Source organism: Rhinoderma darwinii, chromosome 4 (genome assembly GCF_050947455.1).
Source record: "Rhinoderma darwinii isolate aRhiDar2 chromosome 4, aRhiDar2.hap1, whole genome shotgun sequence".
Taxonomy (NCBI): Eukaryota; Metazoa; Chordata; class Amphibia; order Anura; family Rhinodermatidae; genus Rhinoderma; species Rhinoderma darwinii.
Genome location: NC_134690.1, coordinates 284,021,058 through 284,048,964, shown reverse-complemented (window position 1 = coordinate 284,048,964; position 27,907 = coordinate 284,021,058). Strand labels below are relative to the sequence as shown.

General features: G+C 44.0%; 1 protein-coding gene across 4 annotated transcripts in view; it reads left to right on the top strand.

The window, feature by feature from the left end:
* The window catches only part of SLC22A3 (solute carrier family 22 member 3), a 254,671-nt gene that overhangs the window by 211,876 nt on the left and 14,888 nt on the right, over positions 1-27,907 (top strand). For 3 of the 4 annotated variants that reach the window (XM_075862562.1, XM_075862563.1, XM_075862561.1), the window contains 2 exons: positions 21,518-21,630; positions 23,919-24,018. In XM_075862562.1, coding sequence (XP_075718677.1) covers positions 21,518-21,630; positions 23,919-24,018 — 213 coding nt within the window. The remainder of the gene's footprint in view (positions 1-21,517; positions 21,631-23,918; positions 24,019-27,907) is intronic. The other variant, XR_012883206.1, reaches the window with a different exon arrangement.

Below are 27,907 nucleotides of genomic sequence, written 5' to 3'. Positions count from 1 at the left end.
TGGTGTCATGGTTCGGCTTCAACTGCAAAGGGGAGAAATTTCCTCAACCTGTTGTAGGAAAATTTTATGGGCCAGTCTGTGTAAGACCCGACTAGAGGTGAAGCTCTGTTGCATCTGGTCATTTCTAATAATGCAGAGCTTGTTGGGAATGTCAATGTTTGTGAAAACCTCGGTAACAGTGATCATAATATAGTTACATTTTACCTATACTGTAAAAAACAAACACAAGCTGGGAGGGCAAAAACACTTAATTTTAAGAAGGCCAATTTCCCCAGGATGAGGGCTGTAATTCAGGATATAGACTGGGAAGAACTAATGTCAAATACTAGTACAAATGATAAATGGGAGATATTAAAATCTACTTTGTATAGTGTAAAATTTATTCTTATAGGTAACAAGTATAAACGACTTAAATTAAACCCCACATGGCTTACACCTTCTGTAAAAAAGGGCAATACATGACAAAAAAAAAGGGTATTTGTAAAAATATAAATCTGAGGGTACAGCTGTAGCCTTTGAAATTATAAAGAGCTTAATAAAATCTGTAAAAAGGTATTAAAATCAGCAAAAATACAAAATGAAAGGCATGTGACCAATGATAGTAAAACAAATCCCAAAACCCTAAATAGTGATAATGGGGAGTTGGTCACAGGTGATGAAGAGAAGGCAGAGTTACTATATGGGTTCTTTATCTCTGTATATTCAACAGAAGAAAGAGCAGCTGATGTAGCCAGTGCTGTTAATATATCAGTTGATATACTGAATTGGCTGAATGTAGAGATGGTCCAAGCTAAGTAAAATAAAATAAATGTACAGAAGGCCCCGGGACCAGATGGATTACACCCTACAGTTCTTAAAGAGCTTAGTTCAGTTATTTTTGTCCCCCTCTTCATAATATTTTGAGATTCTCTAGTGACTGGTATAGTGCCAACGGACTGGCGCAGGGCAAATGTGGTGCCTATTTTCAAAAAGGGCTCTAGGTCTTCTCCGGGTAATTATAGACCAGTAAGCTTAACATCCATCGTGGGGAAAATGTTTGAGGGGCTATTGAGGGACTATATACAGGATTATGTGACAAAAAATAGTATTATAAGTGACAGCCAGCACGGTTTTACTAAGGACAGAAGTTGTCAAACCCACTTGATTTGTTTTTAGAAAGAGTTGAGCAGAATCCTAGACAGAGGGGCCGCTGTGGATATAGTGTTTTTGGACTTTGCAAAGGCATTTGACATTGTCCCTCATAGACGTGTAATGGATAAATTAAGGACTATAGGTTTAGAAATTATAGTTTGTAATTGGATTGAGAATTGGCTCAAGAACCGTATCCAGAGAGTTGTGGTCAATGATTCCTACTCTGAATGGTCCCCGGTTATAAGTGGTGTACCCCAGGGTTCAGTGCTGGGACCACTATTATTCAACTTATTTATTAATGATATAGAGGATGGGATTAATAGCACTATTTCTATTTTTGCAGATGACACCAAGCTATGTAATATAGTTCAGACTATGGAAGATGTTCGTGAATTGCAAGCGGATTTGGACACACTAAGTGTTTTGGTATCCACTTGGCAAATGAAGTTTAATGTAGATAAATGTAAAGTTATGCATCTGGGTACCAACAACCTGCATGCATCATATGTCCTAGGGAGAGCTACACTGGGGGAGTCACTTGTTGAGAAGGATCTGGGTGTAATGTAGATCATAAACTAAATAACAGCATGCAACGTCAATCAGCTGCTTCAAAGGCCAGCAAGATATTGTCGTGTATTAAAAGAGGCATGGACTCGCGGGACAGGGATATAATTTTACCACTTTTCAAAGCATTAGTGAGGCCTCATCTACAATATGCAGTTCACATCTGGGCTCCAGTTCATAGAAAGGATGCCCAGGAGTTGGAAAAAATACAAAGAAGCTAATAAGTGGCATGGAGAATCTAAGTTATGAGGAAAGATTAAAATAACTAAACCTATTTAGCCTTGAAAAGAGACGACTAAGGGGGGACATGATTAACTTATATAAATATATGAATGGCACATACAAAAAATATGGTGAAATCCTGTTCCATGTAAAATCCTCTCAAAAAACAAGGGGGCACTCCCTTCGTCTGGAGAAAAAACGGTTCAATCTACAGAGACGACAAGCCTTCTTTACTGTGAGAACTGTGAATCTATGGAATAGTCTACTGCAGGAGCTGGTCACAGCAGGGACAGTAGATGGCTTTAACCTCTTCACGCGCTGCGCCGCAACTGTACATCCTGCAGAGGGCTTGCTTCCCGCATCAGGACATACAGTTTTCGGAGTAGTTCCCGGTGTACAGTGTCTTAACGGACAGTATCCGGGAACCGGGAGGTCAGCTGTCCACGACAGCTGACACTCCAGTCTTACCGGTCAGCGGACCATCGCCGCTGATTTCGGCAATTAACCCCATAAATGCGGCGACGGAATGCGTTCGCCGCATTTAAGTCTTATGAAGCACATCGGCAGCCCCCACAAAGTGATTGTGGGGGCTGCCGATGCTTGTTGTGGCTATCGGAGGCCAGACAATGACCTCCAGGTTGCCATGTACGGAAGTCTGGCAGGAGCAGCCTCCGGCCGGTCCTCCGGAGCTTCCTGTCAGTGTGACTGTCATGAAGAGAGGGACATTTGACTTTTGGAGCGCAGATTTTGCTTGATATTTGTTCTTTTTTGGGTTTTACTGGTATTTAAATTTATAATGTGGAGGCATATGTAATCTATGCGGAGTACATCAGGGCATAATAAGAGGGTATAAAAATGCGGTAAATAAATATGTCAACATTTTGTGTCGACATATTCTGAGAGCCAGAACTGTAAGGGCTTCATTTTTGCCGGACGGGTTGTAGTTTTTATTGGTACTGTTTTGGGGAACATGCAACATTTTGATCATTGTTTATTCTATGTTTTGGAAGGGGTTGTGAACAAAAAATAGTGATTCTTGCATTGTTTGTTTGGTTGTTTTTTTTGCGGTGTTCACCATGTGGTAAAAATAACATTATATATTTATAGTGTGGGTCGTTATGGATGTGGTGATAGCAAATATGTGTACTTTTTGTAACGTTTTCATTTTTTTTTTCCTATAATAAAAGACTTATTATAGGAAAAAAGGAGGTTTTTATTAACTTGAAACTTTTATTTTTACACTATTATTCAACTTTTTATTAACTTTTTTAACTTTGTTTTTTTTGTCCCACTAGGGGACTTGACGGCCTGCACCTCTGATCTTCACTCTAATACATTGCACTACCCACGTAGTGCAATGCATTAGAGCTGTCAGTCATTCACTGACATCAAGCCTATTAGATTCCGTCTCTGGGCGGAGCCTAATAGGCTATCGTACGTGGCCGACCAGGAGGCCACTGTTAGGCCTCTGTTTGCCATAGCAATGATCGGCATCCTCACGATGACATCGTGTTGATGCTGATCGTTACAATCCACTAAAATGCCACAATCGCTTTTGATTGGGTCATCTAAGGGCTTAATGGCAGGGATCGGAGCTAGCTCAGTTCCCTGACGTTTCAGCGCAGTGTCAGCTGTAACATACAGCTGACATCCGCGGCTGATGTCGCAGGCTCCGCTTCTGAGCCTGCGCCATCTTCCTTTTGTGGCCAGAAGCTTTTATGCCCCACCTCATTTTTTGGTCCCACTAGGGGACTTAAAGGCCTGCACCTCTGATCTTTACTCTAATACATTGCACTACCAACATGGTGCAATCCATTAGAGCTGTCAGTCATTCACTGACATCAAGCCTATTGGGTCCCGTCTCTGAGTGGAGCCTAATAGGCTATCCTACGTGGCCGCCCAGGAGGCAATTATTAGGCCTCTGGTTGCCATAGAAATGATCGGCATCCTCACGATGACATCGTGTTGATGCTGATCGTTACAATCCACTAAAATGCCACAATCGCTTTTGATTGCGGCATCTAAGGGGTTAATTGCAGGGATCGGAGCTAGCTCCGTTCCCCTGACATTTCAGCACGGTGTCAGCTATAACATACAGCTGACATCTGCGGCTGATGTCGCAGGCTCAGCTTCTGAGCCTGCGCCATCTTCCTTTTGTGGCCGGAAGCTTTTATGCCCCGTCTCTGGACGGGATCTAGCAGGCTTCCGTACTTGGCAGACAGGAAGCCATTGTTAGGCTTTCGGTCTGCCAGAGCAGTCATTGGACCCCCGCGATTGCATTGCGAGGTTCCGATCTGCTTGTAAACACCATAGATGCAGCGCTCGCTTCTGAGCGCTGCATGTAAGGGGTTAATCAGCTAGATTGGAGGCTAGCTCCGATCCTGGCCTTGAAGCAGCGATAGCGTTAAGCTATCACTGCTTTAAAATTGTGTCTGCAGACACAGTAGCCTATTAATGCGATGACGTAATAGTACATCAGTTTGCATTAACAGGCCAAAGTTGGTGACGTAATAGTATGTCACATAGTGTTAAGGGGTTAAATACTCCCACTAAATGTTTAAAGATATGCTCTAAAAAATTATTACGGTCAAAAACAGACACACAGGATAGACAAGTGCAAATTAAAAAATTAATCCATGGACCGCAGTTATTAGATTTATTAATATTAATAGGTAAGGTAGCAGAGATACTGATGTCTCATATATTTTCCCACAGTCACTGAGCTTTTGAATACTCCAAAGAAAATAGTAAATAAGATTTACTGGTTTAAAATTAATTGTAAAGATGACCTAGAGGCGCCATTCCAAGACGCCGTTCTTCTCTGAAGACGCCACTATAGTGAAACATGTAGGGAGGCGGAATATTAGTTTTAATTTTATTTCACATCCATGTAGAGTGTTATCTTATACAAATATAAGGTGTATTTAGGTATTGCAGAGAACACGAGCACTGAGCTCAGCTCTTGTCGTCCAAACTATTAATGGGAGGAATGCCTCCAATTTCAACTAGTTCGTTTGGAGTAATGTCTCCAATACTAAGCTGTTAGGAGGAATGCCTCCAATTTATGTGAATAATAGTGCTGAAAGTCTTTTGAATCTGGAATACATGTCAAATGCCAGAGTTGTCATGAGTCATAAAGCAGGAGGAATGCCTTTAATACCAGCTGTTTAAAACAAAGAAGCACCTCCAATATCATATTTACTGTTTCCTTTGGAGCATTCATAAGCTGCGTGAATGTGGGAAAATATACGAGATATCATTACCTCTGCTACCTTACCTATTAATATTGATAAATATAATAATCGCAGTCCATATACTGTATATATTTTAACTTTTCTGTCCTGTTTTCAGTGTGGGGCAGTATTCCTGGGGGGAGGCAGGGACTTCTAGCATCATTGATAACTATGAAGCTGGGAGCCCAGCACCCTGATCTGTGGTGAGTCCGGGAAATGCAGCTGACGCACAGTCCATATATTACGGACCAAACACGGCCATCTGAAAAAGGCCTTAGTGGGAGTATTTAATTGGGTTGTGTCCAGACAAACTTTTTGTCCAATCATAATAAAATGGCTGCATTTAAAGAGAACCTGTCAACCACATTATGCTGCCTTTACTGAGGGCAGTATAATGTGGTGACAGACATGCTGATTTCAGAGATGAGTTTGGCTTATTCATGGTCTGATGCTAGCCCCACCTACTCTCCCCTCGCTCTACACACTCTCCTTTGACTGACAGATGTCTACCTATACAAAGTAATAGGGAGACATCTGTCAGTCAGCGGAAAGTGGGCGGAGCCAGTGGAGAGTAGATGGGGCTAGAGGTAGCTCATGAATACTTCAGTCATCACTAGCAGCGCTGCCTGGGCTCTGCATGTAAGCAAATAAATTACAGAATGCTGAAATCAGCGTGTCTGTCACTACATGATGGTGCCCTCAGCAGCATAATGTAGATGACAGGTTCCCTTTAAATATATTTTTGAAACATCCTCACAAACCGTACAATTTATTCACACATTGGCCAATATTTATACTTGTGTAAAAAAAAATGTACGTACATAATATTAACCCCTTCAGGACCGAATCTATTTTGGCATTTAGTGGCACAAGAATAATTTTTTTCTCGCTGCATTCCGAGATCCATAACTTTAACTCATTCCTTCCCTGTTTCCCTTCCCTTGGTTGAACTTGATGGACATGTGGTCTATTTTCAACTGTATTATGTAACTATGTAACATTTTTTGTTCATCTTGCTGTAGCAGGGCTTGTTTTTTACAGTAGTGGAGATGAAACTGCATTTCTGCCATTATTTGTTTTACATTTTTGCCATTCAACACGGGGCATAAGTAACATTTTACCTTTATTCTATGGGTCGGTGTGATTATAGAGATTTGTGATTATAGAGCTACCAAAGTTGTATAAAAATAATTATTCTTTACTGCTTTTGCTCAATAATAGCACATTTCAGGGAAAAATAATATTTTTATGTCATCCCATTCCGAGAACCATAACTTTTTTACTTTTCCATCGATATAGTCATGGGTTTGTTTTTTGCAGAACGAGTTATAACTTTCAGAAGAACCAAAATGGAGTACATAAAAAATATTGATTAACTTTTATTATTTTTTGGGATGGTTAATGAAAAAAAAAATCCATTCCGCATTTTTTGTTTGTTTTTGTATTATGTTGTAGACCGTGCCGTGTAGTTTCAATAATGTTAAGTGTATTATATGGGTCGTTACGATTCCAATGATAATATATGTGTATATACATTTTTTTTAACACTTTTACAAAATAAAACTACTTTTTATAAAATAAATAAATATATATACACTACCGTTCAAAAGTTTGGGGTCACCCAGACAATTTTGTGTTTTCCATGAAAACTCACACTTATATTTATCAAATGAGTTGCAAAATGACTAGAAAATATAGTCAAGACATTGACAAGGTTAGAAATAATGATTTTTATTTCAAATAATAATTTTCTCCTTCAAACTTTGCTGTCGTCAAAGAATGCTCCATTTGCAGCAATTACAGCATTGCAGACCTTTGGCATTCTAGCTGTAAATTTGCTGAGGTAATTGGGAGAAATTTCACCCCATGCTTCCAGAAGCCCCTCCCACAAGTTGGATTGGCTTGATGGGCACTTCTTGCGTACCATACGGTCAAGCTGCTCCCACAACAGCTCTATGGGGTTGAGATCTGGTGACTGCGCTGGCCACTCCATTACAGATAGAATACCAGCTGCCTGCTTCTTCCCTAAATAGTTCTTGCATAATTTGGAGGTGTGCTTTGGGTCATTGTCCTGTTGTAGGATGAAATTGGCTCCAATCAAGCGCTGTCCACAGGGTATGGCATGGCGTTGCAAAATGGAGTGATAGCCTTCCTTATTCAAAATCCCTTTTATCTTGTACAAATCTCCCACTTTACCAGCACCAAAGCAACCCCAGACCATCACATTACCTCCACCATGCTTGACAGATGGCGTCAGGCACTCTTCCAGCATCTTTTCAGTTGTTCTGCGTCTCACAAATGTTCTTCTGTGTGATCCAAACACCTCAAACTTCGATTCGACTGTCCATAACACTTTTTTCCAATCTTCCCCTGTCCAATGTCTGTATGCTTTTGCCCATATTAATCTTTTCCTTTTATTAGCCAGTCTCAGATATGGCTTTTTCTTTGCCACTCTGCCCTGAAGGCCAGCATCCCAGAGTCGCCTCTTCACTGTAGACGTTGACACTGGCGTTTTGCGTTTACTATTTAATGAAGCTGCCAGTTGAGGACCTGTGAGGCGTCTATTTCTCAAACTACAGAACATTAGAGAGCAAGACCCAAATAGTTGGCGGACAAATTAACGATCAATGTAGATGGATGCCTGCCGGCAAGATAGGCCCCTTTTTCAAATATAACTGAAGTAAAATAACAAAATTTTTATTATGCTATTAAAGCAAAAGACACACTACACAGAAATTAAAAGATTCATGTCCACTGCTGACATTGACCAGCATAGTGCAATGTATAACGGCGCTGTGAAGCAGATACAGAGTGTCAGCGGCTGCAGCACGCCGCACTCAAACCAAGGTTCAATATCTGAAGTCAGCAGTTAACATTGTATTAAAATTTCAAAGAAGCCCCCCCCCGACATGTTTCACTGCAGATTCAGCGTCTTCAGGGGTATCGGGGCTAATGACGGTGCGCCGCGGATCTCTCAGCACTAAATACATGGAAAATAAGCTGCAGCTGTCACTTCATTAAGGCCGTTGGCCAATAGAAGTTAAAGTGGAGGTTCGAGCCTCCACATCTATGATGGACAAAAGGTGAAACGAATAGCAAGTTCGGTATGGAGCAACCAATAGACAGTAGTCTGGTGGCTCATGCGTAGTAGCCCATTCAGGGGAAACAGAATATCACAGTCAGGAGGGGAATCCAGCTGAGGCGCATGCGCAGAAATCGGCATATATACGTGCCGGGAAAAGCCGAACGGGCTTGGGCAGCTGCAGTGAGAGTATCTATGACCCTCCATAAGGACAGTAATGTCTAAAATGTACATACAGACAAAACATTCTAGCAATCAAGATCGCAAATAGATAGGAGGAAGCCATGTTTAGTGATAGCATAGTTGATGTAAAATGACTATGCTTTTGCCAATAGTGACATATATCAATGAAGATAACAATATCAGCAAGATGATAAGGGAGAAATAACCGCAGCGGTGGCCATCAGAGAAGTATAGTTTTACTTCAGTTATAGTTGAAAAAAGGGCCTATCTTGCCGGCAGGCATCCATCTACATTGATCGTTAATTTGCCCGCCAACTATTTGGGTCTTGCTCTCGAATGTTCTGTTGATCAATTGCAGGGTTAATCACCCGTTCCTTCAGACCCTGTTCCAAATTTGGAACTTTATATATATATCATATAATTGAATGATGGCAGGTTTTCTGTCCATAATTATAAACTCAGAAACTTTGTCTGCTGAGGCAGCATATGTATTTTCTACCGACAACATCCCATTACATCAATTCGATATACACACGGCCTTTAAAGATCTACAAAAAACGTATCAGAAATATATTAGATCTTGCTGGGAAATTGCTAGCCTCGAGACCTACATACAACAGAAAATTGTTTATAGGGGTCTTCGTATCAACATTACCCCCAATTCCTAACATAGTGACGCAGAGTTTGTTAAAGGCTTGGAAGAGCTGTTAATAGACAGCTCCTTAAGACTACTGCAATATATTCTAGACTTTGAGAAACTGGATTTTAACAAAACCTCCCTTCAGTTGGAAAAAGAAATTGGGGATATCCAGGGATTTAACACCTTATGTGAATTTAACAATTGTGAAATTCAATTACAAAAAAATATTGAAAAACTACAAGCAGAGATAAAAGAGAGGAAGCATGGAAAGTACGTTAGAGACCGCAGGGATTTTGACACCGGTCAGGCATATACCTATAAAACACAGTCACACTTTTCCCCCAAGCGTGTAAAAGTCTTTACAGATTTCTCCGATTCCGAGATTCGGGGACTGACGAATCTGTACGCTCTCCCAACTCAAGATTGGGTACTAAACGTAAGATAAAAAACAAGTGATTCAGCTCCTCTAAAAGGAGCACTGTACAGACTAGATCGAACACGAAATGCCAGACAAATCCGATTCCCGCCATCACTTCCAATTCCTTGCTATCAGCTTTCTCTGCAGCATCAGTCTCTGCTACCCCCAATATACCACCGACTCCTCGTATGACTGGAACTATTTCCAGCCAAAACCCCACTATCACCAGATGCCCCACGGGTGCTACCAACAACACAAGTGGACCTTTCAACACTTTTCCTTTTTTAGGACCACCCAAATCTCGGTGGAACCTGAGTTAATGACACCACAAATGATCCCCTCTAGTTTAATCAGAAGTGACGAAATGCAGGTGTACAATATATCGTCCGTCCATCTTAGTAGCTCCCAGCTGACATTATTACGTAGGGGCTTATCTTTCACTCCTACCCCTCTGTTCGATGAAATTGTCTGGACAAAGGATGTAAACTTATTTGCCAGAAAGGTATCCCTACATAAATATTTTAAAAATAATCTGGGACGGAGGACCTTGCTAGGACTGAAACTAACACACTAAGAGACCTTGAAGCTCTCTTATATGAGAATGAAGTCGGGCCTACTGATGCTGTTGGTCCTTTCTCTTCGTTACGTCCAAAGTCTAAACTAACTCCACCATTTTCACAGTATGCTCATATTGACGTCTTCGTCAAGATGGTATGTGCGGATTTGAATTTTTTTTAATTAGATAGAACTAAAGGACTTGCCAATCTTGATGAGACAGAAAGATTGGCACTGGATGAACTTTGCCATAATGACCAAATTACCATTAAGCCCTCTGATAAAGGGGGTAACATTGTCGTTATGAACATTGATGACTATGTTGCTATGGCCCACAGACTATTGGACGATGTTATGACTTAAACCATAATGGAGAGAAATTCTACCGATTTATTTCTAAAAGATCTATACATGCTACTTAATGAAGCAATAATACAGAATTTGATCACCAGCGAGGAATTTAAACAGATGTATAATCCTTGTCCCACGTTGGCGACTTTCTATGCTCTACCTAAAATTCATAAGGCTTCTCGCCCAGTCCTGGGCAGGCCTATTGTGTCAGGCAATGATAGCCTTACCCAGGGTATCAGTGTAGCGTCCATGGCCGCGGGCCGTCGGGTTCACTCACCTCCCGACGCCCGCAGCCATGGCTCTGTGAGCGCTGGTCCCCGTCTCCCTCCTAGGAGACGCCAGCGCTCACTTCCGCTCCATTCGGCTGTGTCCCGTAGGGTGCGCGCGCATGCTTGCGCCCGGCCTTAAAGGGCCAGTGCGCGCAATAAGGAAATCGTCATCATCATCAACTGCCACGATTTCCTGGTCTATAAGAAGGCCCCTGGCCTTCTAATCCTTGCCTGAGCGTTGTTCGTTTTCCCAGTCTGTCTTGCAAATGGTCCCTTAGTGTTTCCCGTTCCTGTTGTTACCCGTGCCTTGTTCCCCGTTCCTGTTTCCTGTGCTTTGCCTTAGTATCAAGTCGTGCCACGTCCTGTGACATCTGCCACGTCCAGAGGAATCTGCCACGTCCAGAGGAATCTGCCACGTCCTGTGTCATCTGCCACGTCCGGAGGAATCCGCCACGTCCTGTGTCATCTGCAACGTCCGGAGAAATCCGCCACGTCCTGTGTCATCTGCCACGTCCGGAGGAATCCGCCACGTCTGGCGCAACTTGCGGCTCCTGTGTCATCCGCCACATTTGGCGCCATCTGCTGCACCCATCTAATCTGTGCCAGAGCTGCGGCCACCATCTGGACTATTCAGGTACCCTTGTGCGGGACATTGTATTTCTGGGGTTTCCTGTGGTTTGGCCAGCTGCCTTCCCGCTACGGCGGTACGGCCTAGTGGGTCCACTAACCCGCTTTGTGACAGTACGCTCAGGCCATGGACCCCGCTGGTCAACCTGAGACTTTGACGACACAAGCTATGCTGGCTGAGATGGAGGATCTCCAGTCACGACAAGACCAGCTCCTCCTGTCGGTGAATGCCATAGCCCATCGGTTGCTCGCTCCAACCACAGTTGTCACTGCACCCGTTCCTGCGGTTCCGCCTGCTACACTTCCTGTCTGTACCGGTACCAACCCCCTGTGTTTCTTGCCGCTACCTCCACGCTATGACGGAGATCCGAGGTCCTGCAGGGGATTTTTGAATCAGTGCCTGATCCACTTCAGACTACATGCCAGGTCCTTCTGTTTAGATGACATCAGGATCGCCTTCATCATCTCTCTCCTTACTAGCAAAGCCGTGGCATGGGCCAATCCTCTGTGGGAACATCAGGGACCAGAGACCCGGGACTTGCTGTGCTTCTTACGGACCTTCCGCTCGATCTTTGAGGAACCTGGAAGAGTTTCTTCGGCTGCTGCATCCTTGCTAACCCTACACCAGGGAGACCTCTCCGTGGGCGAGTATGCCATCAAGTTCCATATCCTGGCTGCCGAATTGACCTGGAACAACGAGGCTTTGGTGGCTACATTCTGGCAGAGACTATCTTCAGGGATCAAGGACGAGCTGGCTGCTCGTGATCTGCCATCTACCCTGGACGATCTTATCCTACTCGCCTCCCGTGTCGACATGAGGATCCAGGAACGTTCCCAAGAGGTTCTCCGAGGGAGAGAACTTCCCAGGCTGGATTCTGCTGTCCCGCAATCCCCCTAAGTCGTCCCACCAGTGGATCCGATGCAGGGTAATTATGTCAAATTGTCCACCCAGGAGAAACAACGCAGACGCACTTCTGGACTTTGTCTGTATTGCGGCCATGGAGGCCATATTGTGCGCCTGTGCCCCCAGAGGCCGGAGAGACCCCATTGCCTAGGATTGGTTGGAGAGACAACCCTAGGTGGAACGGAGTCTAACAGAGCATTCACTTCCAAATTGACTATTCCTGTGACCCTGGTATCCGGCGAGAGGCGCATCAAGTTTCTGCCTATCTTGACTCTGGCTCTGCTGCAAACTTCATCCAGAAAGAGCTGGTGGATCATCTTCAGTTGCCCACAGTTCCCCTGGAGACATCTTTGGCTTTTGCCTCAGTTAATGGACTGCCTCTGCCTGATCCCATCATCTCTAAAACCAAGCCGTTGAAGCTCCAGGTTGGAGTACTTCATTCTGAATATATTTCTTTCCTTGTTTTGCCCAAGGCCATCAATCCTGTTCTGCTGGGCCTGCCTTGGCTTCAACTACATGCCCCATTCCTGGACTGGAATTCTGGAGAGGTTCTCCAATGGGGCTCCAAGTGCCATGGTCGTTGTCTGTTGCAGATCCATCCTGTCAAGCCTCCTCTGCCTCAGTCGTTGGCGGGATTGCCTTCCCAATTTGCTCAGTATGCAGATGTTTTCAGCAAAAGGGAGGCTGAGACGTTGCCTCCACATCGGACTTATGACTGCCCCATTGAACTGGTTCCTAATGCCTCTCTACCCCGTGGATGGGTATATCCTCTCTCCTTGCCAGAGTCTCTATCCATGTCGGCCTATATCAAGGAGAATCTGGAGAGGGGTTTTATACGAAAATCTTCCTCCCCGGCCGGGGCTGGATTCTACTTCATCAAAAAGAAGGATGGATTCCTTCGTCCCTGCATTGACTACCGGGGCCTCAACCTGATCAAGGTCAAGAACAAATACCCGTTGCCACTCATCTCTGAGCTGTATGATCGCATACGAGGGGCCAACATTTTTTCTAAGCTAGACCTGCGTGGGGCTTACAATCTAGTCCGGATTTGCCAGGGTGATGAATGGAAGACAACATTTAACACCCGGGACGGGCACTATGAATACCTGGTGATGCCCTTCGGACTGTGTAACGCTCCCGCAGTGTTTCAGGAGTTCGTTAACGATATCTTCCGGGATCTACTCTATGTCTGTGTTGTTGTTTATCTCGATGATATTTTGATTTTCTCCCCAGATCCGACGACTCATCGGAGGCATGTCCGTCAGGTTGTACTACGATTGAGGGAGAATCATTAATACGCCAAGTTGGAGAAGTGCGTCTTTGAGAAGAGCTCTCTGCCCTTCTTGGGCTACATCATCTCGGATCAAGGCCTCAAAATGGATCCTGAGAATGTGAGGGCTGTCCCGGAGTGGCCACGTCCCCAAGGCTTAAGGGCCATACAGCGGTTCTTGGGATTCGCCAATTTCTACCGGCAGTTTATTCCTAACTTCTCTTCTCTGACGCCTCCCATCTCGACCCTTGCCAAGAAGGATGTGAACGCCAAAGTGTGGACTCCAGAGGCAGAGTCCGCATTTATTAGCCTCAAGAAATCCTTCACTTCAGCCTCGATCCTCCATCATCCTGACGTATCTCAGCAGTTCTCACTGGAAGTGGACGCTTACTCTGTTGGTGCAGGTGCACTTCTGTTCCAGAGGAGCTCCAAAAGGAAGGCAGTAGTATGTGGCTACTACTCAAGACTGTTTTCCTCTGCTGAGCGCAATTACTCTATTGGAGATCGGGAGCTGCTGGCCATCAAATTGGCCCTGGAGGAGTGGAGACATCTTCTGGAGGGCGCTGCTCACCCCATCCTGATCTTCACCGACCACAAGAATCTTACTTACCTTCAGTCCGCAGAAAGACTAAATCATCGGCAAGCCAGGTCGCTGTTCTTCACCCGTTTCCAGTTTCTGCTCCACTACCGTCCCGCGGACAAGAATGTGAGGGCCTATGCCCTGTTCAGATCCTTTGAGACGGAAGACTCGGTGGAGTGCCTTCAGACCATCATAGACCCGTCCTGCATTGTCACTGCTAATCCTCTGCAGGTTAGAAATATCCCTCCTGGGATGACTTTTGTTCGGTTGGAAGACAGAAAAATAATTCTCCGGCTGGGGACACAGTTCTAAACTGGCTGGGCACACCGGTGTCCGTAAAACCCAAGACCTGATTTTTCGTCACTTTTGGTGGCCCACGCTACCTAAGACTGTTCTGGACTTTGTCTCTGCTTGCACGGTGTGTGCTTCTAATAAAGTGACTCACTCCAAGCCTGCCGGCCTGCTTCAACCTCTGCCTGTACCCAACGCCCCCTGGCAGCACATTGCGATGGACTTTGTCACAGACCTTCCCCCCTCAGCAGGATGTAACACTGTCTGGGTGGTGGTGGACCGGTTCTCTAAGATGGCTCATTTTATCCCGCTGACCGGCCTACCCTCTGCTCCTCGTCTGGCGAGTCTCTTCATTCAGCACATCTTCCGCTTGCATGGCTTACCTCTTCATATCGTGTCAGATCGGGGTGTTCAGTTTACCTCTAAGTTCTGGAGAGCCCTCTGTAAACTCCTGGATGTGAGTTTGGACTTTTCCTCTGCCTATCACCCCCAGTCCAATGGGCAAGTTGAGAGGATCAACCAGATCATGGAAAATTATCTCCGCTACTTCATCTCTTCACAGCACGATAACTGGGTACAGCTTCTTCCATGGGCCGAGTTTTCTTACAACAACCACACAAGCGAGTCCACCACTTCCACTCCGTTTCACATCGTGTACAGTCAACATCCCAGAGTCCCTCTTCCTGTATCAACTTCATCTCAGGTACCCGTTGCTGATTCTGCATATGGGGACTTCCTGCAAATCTAGCAACAGACCCGGTCCTCTATTTTGCTGGCGGTAGAGCGCATGAAGCGAAAGGCGGATACTAGGAGAAGAGAGCCGCCTCAGTATCTTCCTGGGACTAAAGTCTGGCTGTCCTCTCGGAACATTCACTTAAAGGTACCCTCATACAAGTTCGCTCCCAGGTTCCATGGTCCTTTCGAGATCCTGCAACAAATCAACCCTGTCTCCTATAAGCTGCGGCTGCCTCCTACCCTCAGAATCCCTAACTCCTTCCATGTGTCCCTCCTGAAACCAGTGGTCCTGAACCGCTACAGCAAGACTTCTAGTTCCACAGTTGCGTCCTGCGGTGCCTCTAATGTATTCGAGGTAAAGGAGATCCTGGACTGCAAAAGGGTAGGGGGAAGGACTTTCTATTTGGTGGACTGGAGGGGGTTTGGTCCTGAGTAGATGTCCTGGGAGCCAGAAGAGAACCTCAGCACGCCTGCTCTTATTAAAAAGTTCCTCTCTCACTCTGGCCCCAAGAAGAGGGGGCGTAAGAGGGGGCATACTGTAGCGTCCATGGCCGCGGGCCGTCGGGTTCACTCACCTCCCGACGCCCGCAGCCATGGATCTCACTTCCGCTCCGGTCGGCTGTGTTCCGTAGGGTGCGCGCGCACGCTCACGCCCGGCCTTAAAGGGCCAGCGCGCGCAATAAGGAAATCGTCATCATCATCAACTGCCACGATTTTCTGGTCTATAAGAAGTCCCCTGGCCTTCTAATCCTTGCCTGAGCGTTGTTAGTTTTGCCAGTCTGTCTTGCAAATGGTCCCTTAGTGTGTCCCGTTCCTATTGTTACCCGTGCCTTGTTCCCCATTCCTTTTTCCCGTGCTTTGCCTTAGTATCAAGTCGTGCCACGTCCTGTGACATCTGCCACGTCCAGAGGAATCTGCCACGTCCAGAGGAATCTGCCACGTCCTGTGTCATCTGCCACGTCCGGAGGAATCCGCCACGTCCTGTGTCATCTGCCACGTCCGGAGGAATCCGCCACGTTCTGGGTCATCTGCCACGTCCGGAGGAATCCGCCACGTCTGGCGCAACTTGCGGCTCCTGTGTCATCCGCCACGTTTGGCGCCATCTGCTGCACCCATCTCATCTGTGTCACCATCTGGACTATTCAGGTACCCTTGTGCGGGACATTGTATTTCTGGGGTTTCCTGTGGTTTGGCCAGCTGCCTTCCCGCTACGGCGGTACGGCCTAGTGGGTCCACTAACCCGCTTTGTGACAATCAGTACATACATCAACGAGATCCTTTCCCCTTTTGTCACATCCTTGCCATCATTTCTTAAAGACACCAAGGACACCATCAACAGGATCCAGGAGATTCACGTCACTCCATCCACATTAATCGCCAGCATCGATGTGGAGTCGCTTTCCACTAATATTCAGCATGAATTTGGCCTCACTGCAGTTGCACTGCACTTCCTGAGCACCAAGGGTACCCAATTTCACGCACATAATAAATTTCTACTGTCACTACTTCGATTCTTACTGACACATAACTATTTATTGTTTGACCAAAAATTCTATCAACAAATTAAAGGCACAGCCATGGGCACTATCTGTGCACCAACTTATGCAAATCTATTTTTGGGGTGGTGGGAAGATACCGTAGTGTTCACTGAGGATTTGTTTCCCTACACCTGTCACATTCTTTTCTGGGGGAGATATATCGACGATATTCTCCTCCTCTGGGATGGTGACTTAACCTTATTCCACGAATTCATGGTCACACTTAATAACAACCAGGTGGGCATGAAGTTCACTCATGTTATACACAAAAAGGAGATTATTTTTTTGGATCTTAAAATCTCCCTGGATCCTGCTGGTGGTGTACACACAGATATTTCACGGAAACCAACATCAACCAACAGTCTACTACACTGGGAAAGCTACCATCCTCTTGCTCTTAAGAAGGGTATTCCCATAGGGCAATACCTCCGAGCCAAAAGGAACTGCTCCGATGAGCGGTCCTTTCAACTGGAGTGCGATGGACTGTTTTCTAAATTTCGTGCACGGGGATACCCTAAGAAGTGGCTACATAAAGCATACGCTAGGGCAAGAGCTACAGATAGGAAGGAACTTTTATGTGAACGGAAACCACTAGGTACCCAACAATTCCAAACTACTATCAAACCTGCGGGATCAACCAGTATTAGATGCATTGGCACTTTCGATACAGGTTCTCGTCATGTACAGCAGATCCTGCAGCGACACTGGCCAATCCTTTTGGCCGACCCTTACCTTCGGGACGTAGTCCCCTGTACTCCCAGTATTACCTATCGCAGAGGCAAAAACCTGCGCGACTATCTGGTACACAGCTATCACTCTAGACCTACCGTGGCACCTAAATGCTGGCTTAAATCGTCAATTGTAGGCTCCCATCCCTGCGGCCGCTGTTCATTTTGTCACCTGAAGCCTACCGTCAAGCAATTCACCAACCCACTCTACGGTAGATCTTATCAAATTAGACAATTTATCAACTGCCAAAGTAAAGGTGTAATCTATATCGCCAAATGTCCGTGCCCTAAGCTATATGTAGGAAAAACTGTCCAGGAATTAAGGAGAAGAATCTCTAAACAACTGAGCACGATAAACCAGAAAGATGATACACCACTGTCCAGACATATTCGATTCACACATGGGGGTGATATTCGCTCTTTACAATTTTGGGGCATCACTCAGATTAAATTAGGCCCTAGAGCTGGCAATTTAGATTGTAGACTGCTACAGGAGGAAGCCCACTGGATCCACCGGTTGGGCACTCTTAGCCCAGGTGGTCTCAATGGACATTTAGTTTTACTACCCATCATTGTTCTTACTATTGTACCGTTACGAACTTGGCATTGGCAAAGTCTGATCACCTTCGGTGGCCAGCCATGTTAAATGTGTTCTCCCTTTGGAGACACACTAATACTTATATACTATTGTTGCTGTGCACATTTTTAAAAAAACCAACTTTTTTTGAATAAACTTTATTTCATTTATTTTTTTAGTTCCACTAGGGGAATTCACAATGTAATCAGTAACAAACTGACAGGCAATCTTTGTCACGACCTACTAGACATGAAGCCATTTAAGACTATGGAAAACCGTCGGTGCTGAGCGATCACATCCATTTGCGGAAAGGAATGTGGTGGTCACAAGACTCGATTACCAGACCACCAGTGGCGCTCTCTTTTAGCCATGGTAGCTAATGTTCCTTGTGCACACACTTAAAGAGGCTCTGTCACCAGATTTTGCAGCCCCTATCTGCTATTGCAGCAGATAGGCGCTGCAATGTAGATTACAGTAACGTTTTTATTTTTAAAAAACGAGCATTTTTGGCCAAGTTATGACCATTTTTGTAGTTATGCAAATGAGGCTTGCAAAAGTCCAAGTGGGTGTGTTTAAAAGTAAAAGTCCAAGTGGGCGTGTATTATGTGCGTACATCGGGGCGTTTTTAATACTTTTACTAGCTGGCCGTTCTGATGAGAAGTATCATCCACTTCTCTTCAGAACGCCCAGCTTCTGGCAGTGCAGACACAGCCGTGTTCTCCAGAGATCACGCTGTGTCGTCACTCACAGGTCCTGCATCGTGTCAGACGAGCGGGGACACATCGGCACCAGAGGCTACAGATGATTCTGCAGCAGCATCGGCGTTTGCAGGTTTGCAGCGGCGTTTGCTACATCGACTTACCTGCTAACGCCGATGCTGCTGCAGAATCAACTGAAGCCTCTGGTGCCGATGTGTCCGACACGATGCAGGACCTGTGAGTGACGTCACAGATCTGCACTGCCAGAAGCTGGGCGTTCTGAAGAGAAGTGGATGATACTTCTCGTCAGAGCGCCCAGCTAGTAAAAGTATTAAAAACGCCCCGATGTACGCACATAATACACGCCCACTTGGACTTTTACTTTTAAACATACCCACTTGGACTTTTGCAAGCCTCATTTGCATAACTACAAAAATGGTCATAACTTGGCAAAAAATGCTCGTTTTTTAAAAATAAAAACGTTACTGTAATCTACATTGCAGCGCCTATCTGCTGCAATAGCAGATAGGGGCTGCAAAATCTGGTGACAGAGCCTCTTTAAGGCCTGCCCTGGAGATAACTTTCAACTTTAGTGTAAATGCCTGTTAGTATGGATTTTTTTTTTAACAGGTTCATTAAAATAGGTGTAAAACCAGATAATTTAATAACTCTTTATATTACACTATGAAATAACTAATACTCACTACCGCATATTGGTAAACCTGCTCTTTGAGTGCCTTCTGGCCACATAACTGTTGCTTGAAAAAAAGTGTTTACAACTGCACTTATTTTCCACATAGACCCTTAAAATACGAAATATGATGTCTTAATTTATTAGATTCCGACCCACACAGAGTAGATGTTTTCAGTCTCCAACATTGCAACTCCACCAAAGATGCTGCTGCTGGAGACAGGGCGCAGAAAAGAAAGCTCTGTGTGACAAGCAGCCATGGCTTTTGCTCATCACATACAGAACAGCAGGTGTTTTGTGTTTGAGAGTAGCTGTATCTGAAAGGACATGTAGGCACACTGTTAGGCCTCATGCACACGACCGTAAAAACTCCCGTTATTACGGGTCGTAATTACGACCCGTAATAACGGGCTCATAGACTTCTATTGGCGACGGGTGCCTTCCCGTTTTCTCACGGGAAGGTGCCCGTGCCGTTGAAAAAGATAGAACATGTCCTATTTCAGGCCGTAATAACGGCACGGACAGTCCATAGTAGTCTATGGAGCTCTCGTAATGACGGGTGGCTACATGTGTGCACCCGTCATTACGGCAGCGTTGCTAAGCGACGTCAGTAAATAGTCACTGTCCAGGGAGCTGAAAGAGTTAACTGATCGGCAGTAACTCTTTCAGCACCCTGGACAGTGACTACCGATCAGTATAAACCTGTAAAAAATAAAAATAAAAGACTTTCATACTTACCGAGAACTTCCTGCTTCCTCCAGTCCGGTCTCCCGCCCGTTGCCTTGGTGACGCGTCCCTCTCGACATCCGGCCCGACGTCCTGGATGACGTTTCAGGCCATGTGACCGCTGCAGCCAATCACAGGTCAATCACAGGCTGCAGCGGTCACATGGACTGCCGCGTCATCCAGGGATGTCGGGCTGGATGTGAAGAGAGGGACGCGTCACCAAGACAACGGCCGGGTAAGTATGAATTTCTTTAACTTTTATTACAGAAAAGGCTGTCCCTTCTCTCTATCCTGCACTGATAGAGAGAAGGGGCTGCCGATTAGTGCAGTGCTATTTTGCCGCCAAAAACGTGCCCGTAAATACGGGTGGAATACGGGTGACACCGGACCCATATTTACGGGCACGGGTTCGTAAATACTGGTGCAAAACGGGTGGAATACGTGTGACACTGGACCCGTATTTACGCCAGTATTTACGGGTGGGAAAAAATACGGTCGTGTGCATGAGGCCTTAGACTTTGAGAATCTGTGAAAGGATTTGTGAATGGAGGTGTTGGGCACCAGAGTTTTGGCAGCTGGTCAGACAGCACAGAGAACATTGTACTGTCAGGCCGTGCTATAGAACATAGTTAAAGGGGTTGTATGCGATTAGAAAAAAGTATCCTCTAAATAAAGTGGCACACACTATAAACATACACACATTTCATTGCTAATATATAACATTTGATTCTAAAAAAAAAATGCAGAAATTACAAAATATCTCATATTTTCACATATAGTCTAGATGGAAATTTTCTTATGTACATTATATTTTGATAAATATCAGAGGGATATCAAAAGTATTTTACATATGCAGGGTAAAAGGAGTATGTAATTTAGCAGGGTTGCAACCAGATCTCATCACGATACAAGGAACCAGGCACTGATGTCACTGACTCATTCCAACTACAAACTCGTTTATGTATGCTAAGTATTCAGGGAACATGATATAAAAGGTACTGCACTGCTGTCAAAGTTTAAATAACTGTAATTTTGGACTATTAAAATGATCAAGCATTAGACTTCCGTGAAAATTGTAATCTTTTTTTTTTATTGAAATATAAAAAATAAATCTGCACAGTAGATAAAATTCTTTACGTTGCACTGAGCTGAAAAAACCCCCGAAATCATCCTGAATATGTCTCTGCTTATTACCTGATGAGAATGGGGCTGGAAAATTAGACAGCATGAGGGTAGATATACAGTATCAACCGCATCAAGTACATGAAGGTCAAGTAATGACATTCTTGCATTATTACTGATAAAGGTAATGACAATAGAAAAATGTTTTTTAGATCAATCACTTTCCTGATGCAGAGATCTAAAAAGTCACAAGTCTCGCATGACACCAGCCAAACATTCTGTACATGATTTACAGCATCTGAATTGTGTGTTTGTTACAAGTTGTGCATTATTTTACCTAATGTTATAAATTAACCGACTTAGCACCTTATAAATATTGCAGGAATTTTGGTGTGTCCTTGTGTTCAGGCATGTGTGACTTAGGAGGGATTATTGCCCCATTTTTACTCTTCCGATTAGCAGAATTATGGGTGGAACTTCCTCTCATCATATTTGGTAAGTTTTAAATAGGGTACCAATACTGACGCATTCATAGTTATGTCACTACATGAATACACTCTCCACTGTCCACTCTCTGTGTTTAATTCATTAACTCATTAAGAACACAGCCAATTAAAAAAAAAATCCTCCCCGCATTCCAAGAGCCATAACTTTTGTATTTTTCCGTCGACATAGCAGTATGAGAGCTTGTTTTTTGCGGGACAAGTTGTATTTTTTAATGGTACAATTTAATGTTCCATATAATAGACTAAGAACCCAGCACAAATTATTTTGTGGTATTATAAAGAGGACTTTTGGTTCCTCTATTGTTGAAGATTACAATATGGCTTTTTGAACTCCAATAACAATTAATATTAAAAATAAAAGTAATAATAATTCCTTTGTGGGGTGGAATAGAAAACAATGCAATTTTTCCAAAGTTTCTTTGGGTTTAGTTTTTACAGCGTTTACTGTGTGGTAACATTTACATGTTAACTTTATTTTGCGAGTCCGTACAATTACAGTAATACCAAATTTATATTTTTTTAATATGTTTTACTGCTTTTTCAAAATAAAAAAATGGTCTAAAAAAATTATTTCTTTTGTGTTGCAATATTCTGAGACCCATAACTTTTTTTGTTTTTTGATCGATGGAGCTGCTTGAGGGTTTGCTTTTTGGGTGGCGATCTGTAGGTTTTATTGGTGCCATTTTATAGGGGTACATATGACTTTTTGTTACATAGTGACTTTTTTATTCAATTTTTTGAGGAAGCGATGTGACTAAAAAAACAGCAATTCTGGCATTGTGAATTTGTTTTTCCTACAGCGTTAAATAACAAACCATTTTCTGTTAACATTTTGTATGTTTGTATCATATAGGTAAAAAGGGTGGATCAATATGATCTCATATAATAAGAAAGAAACAATGCCCTCTCATACACAATTTCTAGAAATTAGCTAACATACATAATATCTACCCCCCTACCCCTACCCATGAGCACCATCGTCTTATCACAAGTGCCATTATAGGATTGACCTCCAACAATTTGTATTGAAATTATTTAGCCAGGATGTCTCTTTCCTCTTTAGACATCATACTGCTTATAAAACCCTGCCATCTAAAGATAAATAAGTTATATAGTTCCTAACATTCCCACAATCAAGATCTCTTCTCCCTATTTTGACCAAGCTTTTAGATCTTCCACTACCTCATCCAATGATGGTGAGAATCCCATTATCCAATACATGAAATGTTCTTTTTCGATACCAACAATACCATGTGGACATTGTTCATAATGGAACAAATATAGCCAAAGCTTTAATTTAAATAAAAAATAAAAAAAACATTTGATTTAGGAGATCATATACCTTATTCCAAAAAGGACCTATCTTATCACAGCTACAAAAACAGTGAGATAAATTTGCTATTCAGTACAGAAATTATTTTGCTGGGATAACAGATAAGTTTGTTCTGCTTAGCTTGCTTTCCTAGACAGAATTTTTTTTTTACACTATTCTAAGCAGCTGTTCAAAAGGAAATAGAAAATTTTAAGCAGATCTTTAGTGTTTATAGTTTGGCTAATGTCTAAGGAGTTCATTTAATGAAATAGTTAACATAGTGCACACATTAGTTGCTAAATGAGTTGCTGAATCTACATTTTACTTTATATGAAAGGGAGAAATAAGTTAGCAAAATCTGGTTAATTTGCTTTCTGAATTAGGTGAATATGCAGATCAGGCTAATCAGTTTTCCGATCTTTCATTCCTAAAAATGCCATATATAGATTTCTATATTAAAATATATAATAAAAATCCCAATAGCTGCCCAGTCACAGACTCCTTCTCTTTCTTTTAGAATGGTCACAAACTGGATTCACACCATTATGCTACGTTAAAATTTTGAAGCCACTAAGACAGACACCAGGGACCATTTAGACAATGTCAGAACCATGGATTATGCATTTAATGCTAATGCACCACCAATTTGCTCTAAATTTTATCTACTGATGTCGAAGTGTTACACGCTATGTTATATGCACTCTTCTCCCATCATATCTCTTATTGTCCAGCTCTACTTTACTTTCATATTATGCAGCAATGCATTCATTCATTTACTTTTTTATTACTGCTTAATGTTCTACACAAAAGAATTGTATCTCTGTATGCTAAACATTCCTACCCCTATATGTGAATACTATTTTTTTTTAATCAATTAAAACCTTTTTTAAACTTAAATATATAATAAAGTAAACTTTGAAAGGCTTAAGTAATATAATAAAATGTATGTTTTTTCTTGCTCTTAGGAATACTTGGCCTTGTTTGTGGTGGTCTAGTATTGTTATTGCCTGAGACAATGGGCATTTCCTTACCAGAAACAATTGAAGATGTTGAGAAGCTTGGAAGGTAAACACTATATACGGTTTTTGCATAAATAATACAGTATTAAAGGAGTTCTCTCGGACTATAACATTGATGGCCTAGCATTAGTATAGGCCATTAATACTTGAACAATTGGGGGCTTACCACCGAGACACCAAACGATCAGGACAATGAAGGGTGAGCGTTCACTTGAATGGGACGAGCTACAGTACCAGGCACAGCCTCTCAAACAGATGGGCTGCTTTGCCTCTGTAAAGAATGAAAGGGACACAGTGTTCGATAAGCAATCAATGTTATTACTCCGAAGAACTCCTTTTAAAGCTATGTACACCTTTGTAGTCAATTATTATGTTTTTTTTAAATTAAATCTATGTGTTTACAAATGTTTTTTTAGCTGCCTTTTCTTAAAATTATTTTTAGTTTTTACAATGTAGCGTCTATGTGTCCTCCATACATAGAAGCTGCATCGTTCACTATTAGCCGAATCAACTGAACTGACGACTTGGCTGAGAGCAGATCCTGTATTTCTCTAACACACAGGATCTGTTAAAAGCAGCAGGTTGTGGACACACTCGGCTACTTCGCCGGTTTTGCTTAGGACCTCCTCTAAGAACGTTATTTAAGTAGCCTCCCAGTCTTCACTCTTTAATACCTGTACGGGGATCTGGACTTCGCTGCAGGGAGACTACCAGGTCACTATCTCTTGAGATGGTCCCGGTGTGAGTAGCAGCTGGCCCAGAAGACCAGGATACAATGGTGTAGCACACCGAGGGTACAGGCACTGGCAGATGGTACCTTGGCAGATGGATGAGGATCAGATGACACAGTTTGTAATAGGCAGGAAGCTTCAGACTCGTCACAGATAGTAGGATACAGACTAGCAGTTGACAGCGGGATGCAGACTGATGACGGATAACAGGATATGAACTGGTAGCAGGCAGCAGGATGTAGACTAGCAGCGGGGACTTGCTGAACATTCGCTGTAGCGGTTAGCTGGATACTAGCTGGTAGCGGATTCCTGGATATAGGCTGGTAGCGGATTGTTGGATAAAGCCTGGTAGCGGATAGCTGATACAGGCCGATAACATAGAGAGCTGGATACAGGCTGCTAGCAAATAGCTGAATACAGACTGATAACAGAGAGCTGGATACAAGCTGATAACAGAGCTGGATACAGGATGGTAGCAGATAGCTGGATAAAGGTTTATAACAGATAGCAGATGCGGACTAGAATCAGATGCATGCAGGAACCTTTGCAGGACACAACTAGGGTCCACGAAAGTTGCTCAGGTACAAGCTGAATAGTGGAGGTGCCTTGAATAGTCCAGGAGCAAACAGGGATTGGCAGTAGGAACAATACTGCTGCGATCACACACAGAAGGCGCCGGTGGCCAGGACGGACTGCAGGACCAGGCCACCGGCATTACAGTACCCCCTCACCCCGTTCGCCCCCTCTTCTTGAGTCCAGCACCAGAATGGTGAGGAGAATGAGGAGTTGATGTTCTCAGAAAGCTTCCATGAACTTTCTTCGGGGCCAAAGCCTTTCCAATCTACAAAACAATATGTCCTAATTTTTTTACAGTCGAGAATGTTCCCAAGCTCAAATTCAGGTCTTGGATCAACAGGAGCAGGAACGGAAGTGACAGAAGAAGTTCTTGAATACTTATTGAGCAACACAGGTTTGAGCAGAGACACATGGAATGAGTTAGGGGTCCGGTGGGATGAAGGCAGGCAAAATTTCTAGTTCACCGGATTTATTTTCTTTAAGACTTCAAATTGACCCAGGAAACGAGGAGCAAATTTGTACGAGGGTACCCTTAGGTGGTTGTTTTTTGAAGAAAGCCATACTTTATCTACAGAAGAATATTGTGGAGGAGATCTACTCCTCCTCCTTTAGCTTTGGACACTTTGTTTCCAGCACATATGGAACAATGCGATATACTCCTGAACATCCTTGACAAGAAATGGCCACTAGAACTGATGAGAAATTAGTTTCCGAGTTTAACGCACTCCAGCGTGACCAGCCTGTTTAGAGTCATGTTTCCAAGTTAGCACTCTCCTACAGACCGAGGGAACAAAAGTTTTACCAGCAGGGATATCCTTCAGTAGAACTAGTGCTATCAGGATGATACGAGAAGGGTCTATAATATGTTGCGGATCCTCAGTTTGGTTGGTAAAATCAAATGACCGAGACAGGGCATATGCTGTGGTATTCTTCTCGGTCGGACGGAAGTGCAACACTAAATCAAACCAGGCAAATAAAGCACAGTAACGGCCACGTTCGCTGATCGCAGACCCCTTTCATCCTGCCGACGTCTTCCTCCCTGTCCTGTCCTGCAGGGATCAATAGGGTGCGCGCGCAAGCTCATTCCCAGCCTTAAAGGGCCAACGCACATACATGTTTAGAATTAACTAATTACTCCCAGATCTATAAAAAGGGCATGCCCTGTCACTCCTTGACTGAGCGTTGTTTGTACTCCTCTGTTAGTCTTGCAAATGGTTCCTTAGTCGTATCCTGTTCCCTGTGTTCCCGTGCCCTGCTACCTGTATCCCGTGCTGTATTTGTTCCTTTTCCCTCTCTAGTATTGGAGTCGTGTTGTGCCATCTGCTATGCTTGCTGTCTTACACCACGTCTGGTGTCATCTGCCAAGCCTGGTAACTCCTGCCAAGTTTTGCATCACCTGCCGTCAAAGTACCATCTGTGCTGCCACTGTCTGGACTATTACAGGTACCCTTGTGCTTGGACTTTGTATAGACTTGGTACACTGCTGCTTGGCCAGCTGCTACCCCGCTACGGTGGTGCTGCCTAGTGAGCCCACATACCCACAGATCGTGACAGTACGCTCCGGCCATGGATCCCGCTGGTCAACCCAAGACCATGACGACATCAAGTCATGTGGGCGGATATGCGAGTCCTCCGGTCATGACAGGACCAACTCCTTCAGGTGGTGAACATTATTGTACATCGGCTGGATACGCAAGCTGCAGCCTTCACGGCACCTGCTCCTGTTCCTCCCACTACATCTCCTTGCAGTACCGATCCCCGATTCTCTCTGCCACTACCTCCCCGTTATAACGGAGATGCAAGGACCTACAGGGGATTTCTGAACCAATGTAAGATCCACTTCACTCTATATGCCAGACAATTTTCTCCTGATGGCGCAAGGATCGCATTCATAATCTCTCTCCTTACTGGCAGGGCCCTGGCATGGGCGAACCCCATCTGGGAACGTGGAGAACCAGAGACCTGTGACTTACAGTTTTTCCTGCAGACTTTCAACACAGTATTTGAGGAACTTGGGCGAGTCTCTTCAGCAGCCACATCCCTACTGACCCTTCGTCAAGTAGACACCTCCGTGGGCGAGTACTCCATTCAGTTCCGTACTCTGCTGGCAGAGCTGTTCTGGAACAACAAAGCCTTATTCTGGCAGGATCTATCCTCCCGATATAAAAGACGAGCTTGCCGCTCAAGATCTGCCTTCTACCCTAGATGACCTCATTCTTCTAGCCACCCGGATTGAAATGAGGATCCAGGAACGGTCTCAAGAGATTAGCCGGGTCAGGAGATTGCCTAGGCTGGCTCCTACATTCCAACAACCCCTGCTGCCCTCATTATCTTTTCCACCAGAGGAGCCTACGCAAATAGACCGTCTCAAGTTGTCTGTTGCGACATTGAGTGCCGATCCCATGGTTACACGCTCCAAACAAACAGTAAGTAGCGTTAATTAACTATTTATCTACCATCATACTTTCTCCATAGTATATCATGCTCAAAAAGCCATGTACTATACAATAGATGTCATATATTAAAATATTGAGCATAATATTCCAGTAGATGTCTCCAATCTTCCACCGCCAACTTAATGGCCAGCAGCTCCCAATCTCCTATAGAATACAGCAGTTCCTCTCGGCA